The 6,936-nt window shown below is 56.3% G+C and overlaps 1 protein-coding gene across 1 annotated transcript in view; it reads right to left on the reverse strand.

The window, feature by feature from the left end:
- Positions 1-6,213, reverse strand: part of MAP1A (microtubule associated protein 1A) — a 9,083-nt gene extending 2,870 nt beyond the window's left edge. Inside the window, 1 exon segment of the mRNA XM_024732337.1 lies at positions 1-6,213. This exon segment is cut by the window's left edge and continues 21 nt beyond it. Coding sequence (XP_024588105.1) covers positions 1-6,063 — 6,063 coding nt within the window. The 5' untranslated portion in view covers positions 6,064-6,213.
- Positions 6,214-6,936: the final 723 nt, after the last annotated feature.

Raw genomic sequence — 6,936 nt, forward strand, 5'->3', positions numbered from 1 at the left:
GGTGGGTCCCGCCAGAGCTGCATAGCTGAAGGTTGGAGTGTCGAATTGGAGGCGATGGGGTGAGACAGGAGACGAAAGCTCCTTCTCTGCAGATGTGCATTGGCCAGCAGCCTCCTCCTTGGTTGAGATATGTGGGGGCCAATCCCCAGGTGCTCCAAGTGGAGGCTCTCTAGTGGGGCATGCAGGGCCCAGCCCAGTGAGCATCATCTGCTCATAGATGTCTGCATACTGGAAGCTTCGCTCATCGGGATAGGGTGTGGGCTCTCTCTGCTCTGGCTCCGTCTGCTCGGGCTCCTTAGAGGCATGGCTAGCGCTGGCCTCTGGGACCTTTGACCTGAGGGGGCTGCTGTCAGGAACCCCAACCCCACCTTCTTCTTCCCTTTCCCCTTCAGCCTTGCGGTAGTCCTTCCCTAGGGGGGAGTACGGCCCGCCTTCCAACTCAGCTGCCCCCTCCTGCACTGCAGCCACCACACTGTCATACTCGGCTGTGTCCCAAGAGAAGGGCGCAGGAGTGAGTGGCTGTGGGGCAGGTGTTGGGGGAGCTGGAGCTGGGGACAGGGGTGCAGGGGGCAGGGGTCTGTCCTTGGGCACCCATGGTGGGATGTCAGCCAGCCATGACGGGGTGGTGGGCTCATTCCTCATGGGTGGCATGGGCTTAGGATCTGGGATAGGGCTCTCTTGTCCTGTGGCCAGCGGAACCCTCTGTCCAACCATCTCAGGTGGGGAGGCCGGAGGAGAGATGATCTCAAAAGGGGAGCGAGTCAGCTTGTCCTCTTCCTCTGGTGGCAGCCCAACTGGTGACTCAGCAAGCCAGCGCTCCACCTCCAGCTCCTTCTGTGGTGAGGGCTCCTGGAAGCCCTTAAAGTCTGAGGCCCAGGGACTCTTGGGTGTAGGCTCCAAGGGGGGCACTTCCTGCTCATCATCCGGCCCCTCATCGAGGAAAGTGCTCTCCCGCTCTTCTGTGAACCGTGGCCGGGCCCCCTGGCCACCCAGCTCATGAGGGAACCAGACCTTCCGCTCACAGCTCAGCTCCCTCCAGTATGTGTCCTGTTCCAGGACCACATCCTCTCTGCCCCTCCAATACCTGTCCTCCTGCTCAGGAGATGTGTCCTCCCATGTCCGGGCAGGCTCCTTCTGTTCTCCAGCTGGCTCTCCTCTGGCTGGAGATGTTTCTTGCCACTCCTGGACCACGTCCTGCTCCTTCCAGTACTTCTCGTCCTGCTCCCGGGCCTTGTCCTCCTGCACTGGGCTCTCTTCCAGCCCCAGAGCTTTGGTCTTCTCCAGCAGAGCTTCTTCCTTCTGTCCCACAGCCTTGACTTTTTCTGGAGATTTTTCCTCTAGGATCTTCTCCTTTAGTGTCATGGTTTTATCCTCCTGTACAGGACTCTCCTGCTCCTGAGTTTTGTCCTTCTCTTCCAGAATCTTGTCTTTTCGTTCAACAGCCTTTGGACAAATGTTTTGTTCCAGAGCTTCACCCTTCTGTTCTAGGGCCAAGTATTTTTGTTCTAAAGCCTGGTCCTTCTTTTCCAAGGCCTTGTCCTTCTGTTCCGGGGCCTTGTCCTGCTCAGGGGCTTCATCTTTCTGTTCTAAGGCCTTGCCCTTCAGTTCAGGGACCTTGTCCTCTGGAACCTTGTCTTTATGTTCAGAGTCTCTGACTTTTTGTTCTAAGATTTCATCTTTCTCTCCTGGGACCTTGTCCTCCTGTTCCAAGGTCTTGTCTTTTGGTTCTAAGTCTCTGTCTTTAGGTTCTAAGTCTTTGTCTTTTCCTTCCAGGGCCTTGTCCTTTTGTTCCAGGGCGGTGTCCCTATGCTCTAAGTCTCTGCCTTTTTGTTCCAAAGCCTTATCCTGCTGTTCCACAGCCTTGTCCTTTTCTTCCAGAGCCTCATCTTTGCGATAGATGGCTGTACCCTTCTGCTCTGTGACAGTATCCTTCTGCTCCAGACTTTTGTCCTTCTGCTGTAGGACTTCATCCTTTGGCTCAGGTCCCTTCTCCTTCTGCTCTGGGGGTCTGTCTTTCAACTCTGGAACTTTATCTTCCCACTCCATGGCAATATCCTCCATGGCAGGGCTCAGCAAGGACTCAGGACTCTTGGTGAGGGAGCTATCAGGTGTCAGAATGTGTTCACCAGGGCTTGTGATCATTCCAGGTGACTGCTTCCCATCTCCCAACAGTGTAGAGTGAGAGAAGGAGCTGGCAGGTAATTTTCCGTCAGGGCTCTCATCTGTGACGTCTGCCTGTGCAGCATATCCACTGGTCCCATCTGTGGGAGGTGACACTGTGGCTGCACGGGCTTCTGGAACAGACACAGGGGCTAGGCGGTGAGAGGTGTCCTCAGTCTGCATCAGAGGCCCTTTTTCTTCCTTTCCAAGGGTTAGTTCCCCAAACTGGAGGGTGCCAAGGCTTTCTGGAGACAGCTGCTTAGAAGAGATATCCAGAGAGGTCTCCTTGCTGGGACTCTCTTCTGAGAGAGAAAGCGACCGGGTGTCTTCTGGAGATACCTGTGGCCAAAGGTCTTTGTGTAGGTGCTGCTCTGTCAGGCCACAGGGAGACCTAGGGACGGCTTCTTGCTTGGCAGTGTCTGGGGAGACCACACTGAGGACAGAGGGGGACTCCACCTCTTCAGGGGAGAGGCCTCGGTCAGGAAACCGGAGCACCTCATCTTTCTGTGGTTCACCAGGTTCTTGGTGTGATGTTCTCAAATCTCTGGGAAGGGCTTCTGTTTCCAGAATTGGCCCTGTGGGCTCTCCCGCCTCCACAGTCTCAAAGACTATTGCTTTGTCCTCTTCTGGCAGCAGTGGGACGGTACAGCCTGCATGTCCTCCAACAATGCTGATGGGTGCTTCCTGGGCCTGGGGGCTCCTGGGAGGAGGCAACGTTCCCTCCTCCTCTGGTGTGCCCTCTTCAGGCCCCGGCTTGACTGTCCCTTCTGCAGCATCTTCCTTGCCCACACCTGGTGTATGCTTAGTATCTCCCCAGGAGTCTGCTTCCTGAAAGTCTTGGGGCTCAGACTTTTCTTCCACTGGGGACTGATGAAAGGGCGTGTGGGTGGCACTGGGTGGGCCAGATGGTGGGGGAGAGGCCATCTTCACTGTGCTGTCATCTGGGCTGAGGCAGCGCTCCTCCGCTTCTCCAACGGCTGGTTCCCCGGGATGTAGGGTGTGGCCAGGGGCAGCAAACATCAGGGGTTCATACTGATCGTGAAGTTTCTCAGACATCTGTACATTTGTGGTCTCCTCCTCTTCCTCTTCCACGGCTCTCTCTCCAGACAAGCCTCTCTGTACAATCTCTCCTCTCTTCTCTGACTCCCCAGTCACGGAGAACTCCTCACAGGGTGGTGATTTGAAACCTTTGTCTTCTTCCAGTGAGGAGGTGGGTGAGATGGTACCAGCTGATGGCACGTAGTCCAGGCCCTGAGTGGCTTCCGTGTGGGAGGAGGGGATGCTTGTGACTGTGTCAAGCAGCAGGGAGCTCTTACCTGTCTCCTCTGTCTGGGGAGCTGTGAGTGAAGCCACGGACTGGTCCTCAGCCACGGATGTGGCAAAGGAAGAAAGCTTGTCACACTCAGTGATTGAGGTGGCCGAGGACACATGCTCCTCTTCAGCCAGAGGGGCGGCCACCATGTTGGGGGGGTAGGTGAGTTCCGACTCTGGTGCTCCATAGCCTTTGCTGGGGGTGGTGGGAACAGCAATGTCTGCAGGCTGGCTAGCCTCAAAGGGGCCAGGACCTTCAGGCCCAGGGAGGTCATAGGTACCTGTAGGAAATCTAGGTGGAGCTGCACGCTCCTCCGGCTCATCATGGATCTCCTCATCTGAGATAGTCTGCTCGGTCTCTGAGTAGCCAGGGATTGTCTCATCCTGGATGTAAGAGACGTGCTCAGTGGCTCCTGCAGGGGTGGCCAGGCTACTTAGGAATGACGAGGTCTCCTTCTCAGGGGCCTTGCCTTGGAGTCCTAGTTCCTGGCCCCCGAGAGCCTCCCTGCCCCTTGGCGTTACCTGCAAGGCTTCTTGCATATGTTTTTGGTAAAAACCCTCAGCCTTTGTCTCTTCCTCTTCCTCCTCGTCTGAAGGGTGCAGCTCCTCCATTTCCTCTAACTCAGCCTTCTCTATCACATCCTCCTTTACCTCAGGTTGACTTTCCTCTCTGGCTTCTTTTCTGTCGGGGAGCCCCTCTGATTCCTTTGCCTTTTTATCCTCCCAGGGGGCTCTCTCTTTCTCTGTTTCAGCCCCAGAGTCTGGGCCTCTGTCCTTGCTGCCTTGTTCCTCAGGGATGTCTGGGACAGCCTCTTTCTCCTTTATCACAGGCTCTTCTGGTTCCAGCCCTGGGACAGAGGGTGGTGCCCCCGGGGCCACTGTGCTTGGGAGTCCCTCCTCTGCAGTGTCTGGGGGGAGTGGTTTCTCTCCTAGTCCTGTGTCCCTTTGTTCAGCCAGCAACCCCGTCTCCTCACGCTTCAACTCCTCGAAGTCCTGTGTGAGATCCTCTGGTGAAGACAAGGCCAGCTCCCTTGTTGGGAATGGTGCAGCCCCCTTTAGGGCTGGGGGTGTCCGGGGCTCAGAGGACAGCTCCTTCTCCCCACGGGCAGCCCGGCTCTTCTCCATCTTGACTCTGCCGGGGGCCTTGGCTTTGTAGAGGGTCTTACGTACCTCAGGGGTAAAGGGCTTCAGGTCTGGCTTGGAAATCTTTTTGACCTCAGGTTTGGTATCTTTCCTCTTCTCCTCCTTCTTGGCATCCTTCTTTTCCTCCTTCCTTCCTTCATCCTTCTTGAGCTCCTTCCTCTCCTTCTTGATCTCTTTCTTCTCTTTGTCTTTTTTCTCTTCCAGCTTTGATATCTTTTCTTTCAGGTGCTTCTTCCCCACCTTGTCTTTGATCAGCTTTCGCTTCTCTGCCTTCAGTGCCTCACTCGACTCTGTCCTCACCCTCTCAGGCTTGGCAGGCTTCTCTGGGGGCTTCTCAGATGACTCCTTTACCTTCTTCTCTGTCTTGGCTAACTCCTTGGCCAGTTCTGAGCGGGCCTCCTTGGCTCCCTCTTCGGCCACCTCCTCCCGTTTGGCCAGCTTGCCCACGGCTGTCTTGGTTGTGGCCTTGAGGCTCTCCTTGCTATCAGCCCGCTGTTTGATTTTGCTGGGTTTGAGGTTGGCAGGCACAGCCCCAGTGGCCAGCTCCTTCTGCGTGGCCACGGGGTAGCGCAAGAAGTCCAGGTGTCGAAGCTTTTCCAGGCCCTCCAAGATCTTGTTCTGGGGAGCATTCCCTGGAAAAAGCACGCGCACAATCTTCTCAGTGGGGTTGGCTGGTAACCAGACCACCAGAGCAGTGATGGAGGTCAGGTAGGGCACCGAGATCTCAGCCTCCTTCCCACTAGCCAGCACAATGCCTGTCTTAGCTTTACTGTTGCCTGCCCACTTTTGCATGAGGAACTGCATCTCCTTGCTATCCTTGACAGGGTTGAGGACGTACATGTCCAGGCGGCCCACACCCATCTTGTGGAAGAGGGTCAGCGGCTCGATGGTGTTGCTGACCACACGGTAGAGGGGCTCGGCCTGGATGCCTAGGCGGTTTAAGTGCTGCAGAGTGAGGCAGGCCTCCTCAATGCTGCGCTTGGCCTTCCGCGAGGCATCAGGCAGCCGCAGCTTATCGGGCACGTTGAAGAAGACGACTCCAAGCTCGGGGGAGATGAGGTTCTTCACCCAGTCACTGTAGCTGCTAGATCCCTGGGACTGCTCCTCCTCCAGTTCTGCCACTTTGCGCTGCAGGAGTCCGTTGATGCCTGGCAGGTTGTCTGCCCCGATGTGTGTGAGCAGCACGGAGTCAATGCGGTCCAGGTGCCGCACCAGCTTCCAGAAGCAGGACTTGCGATCAGAGCCACCATCCACCAGGATGTTGAAACCATTAACGGCAAAGAGGGCAGAGTCCCCGCGGCCGCCAGGGAAGATGTAGCAGCATGGCTTGGAGAGCTTGAGGAAGCCCCCTGAGGTGGGGGGCTCCAGCAGGTCAAAGGGGGATGGCACATCCACGGTCTCAGAGACGTACTCGGAGAACTCAGCCACGCCATCCATGGTGGGCAGCATGGGCTCAGGGTTTAGCCGGAGGTGCAGGGTCTCTTGGGAACTGGATAGTCCCAGGTGGCTCCAATCACCCTCCCCTAAGCAGGACACAGTGAGGAAAGCCTGGATCCCAGGGTCTCTATTGCTGAGCAATTGGGCAATCTAGATGAAGGGGAGATAGAAGGCTGATCAGGTCATTGGGGTTATCGCAAGCCAACTCAGACTCAATCTGCTAATCTCCATCTCTCTCTGAGGTGATCTCCTACCATTCTGCCAGCATCCCTGGTGGTCAAGGAATGTGGGATTTTCCCTTCCTTGGATCCCTCCCCACAGCTCTAGTCCTACCCCATGTTCTGTTCCTCCTAGACACTCAGACATAGAACTTACCTCTGGGTTTTGAAGGACCTGGGCAAAGTTTTGATAGGAGTAGGTGCCACTCTGTAGGATGAGGTCTCCCCCAGGCTCTAAACTTTGCCCACTCAAGATCAGTAGTTTGTGAGCTGATGGGCTGCTAAGGAGGTGGTGAACCTAGAGTGGAAGGAGAGGACTGGTCACAGAGAGAGGAAGCCCAGGGAAGGGCACAGAATGTTCCTGGTCCCCCTCAGTTCTGCAAGGACACGCTCCCCACTGGTAGCCCCACAGCACCTCCAGGATGGGGCTGGGATTGTGAGGCAGCTTAGATGGCAGAGAGAGGATGGCTCAAAGCCAAGTCCGGGAATTCCTGGCCTTACAGCAGTAGCACTGGCAAGGGTGGGTTATGGCACTTTCGACAGGCCCTTGTGGCAAAGCACAGGCCCTGGCCTTACCTCAGAGCTGATGCTGTCGGCACTGGGGTTTACCAGGACGATGGTCTCTAGGATCTCACTCTGGTGGCAGAGGGTCCTCTGGCCTGAGGGA

The sequence above is a fragment of the Neophocaena asiaeorientalis genome, unplaced genomic scaffold (genome assembly GCF_003031525.2).
Source record: "Neophocaena asiaeorientalis asiaeorientalis breed wild unplaced genomic scaffold, Neophocaena_asiaeorientalis_V1.1 scaffold119, whole genome shotgun sequence".
NCBI classification, from domain to species: Eukaryota; Metazoa; Chordata; class Mammalia; order Artiodactyla; family Phocoenidae; genus Neophocaena; species Neophocaena asiaeorientalis.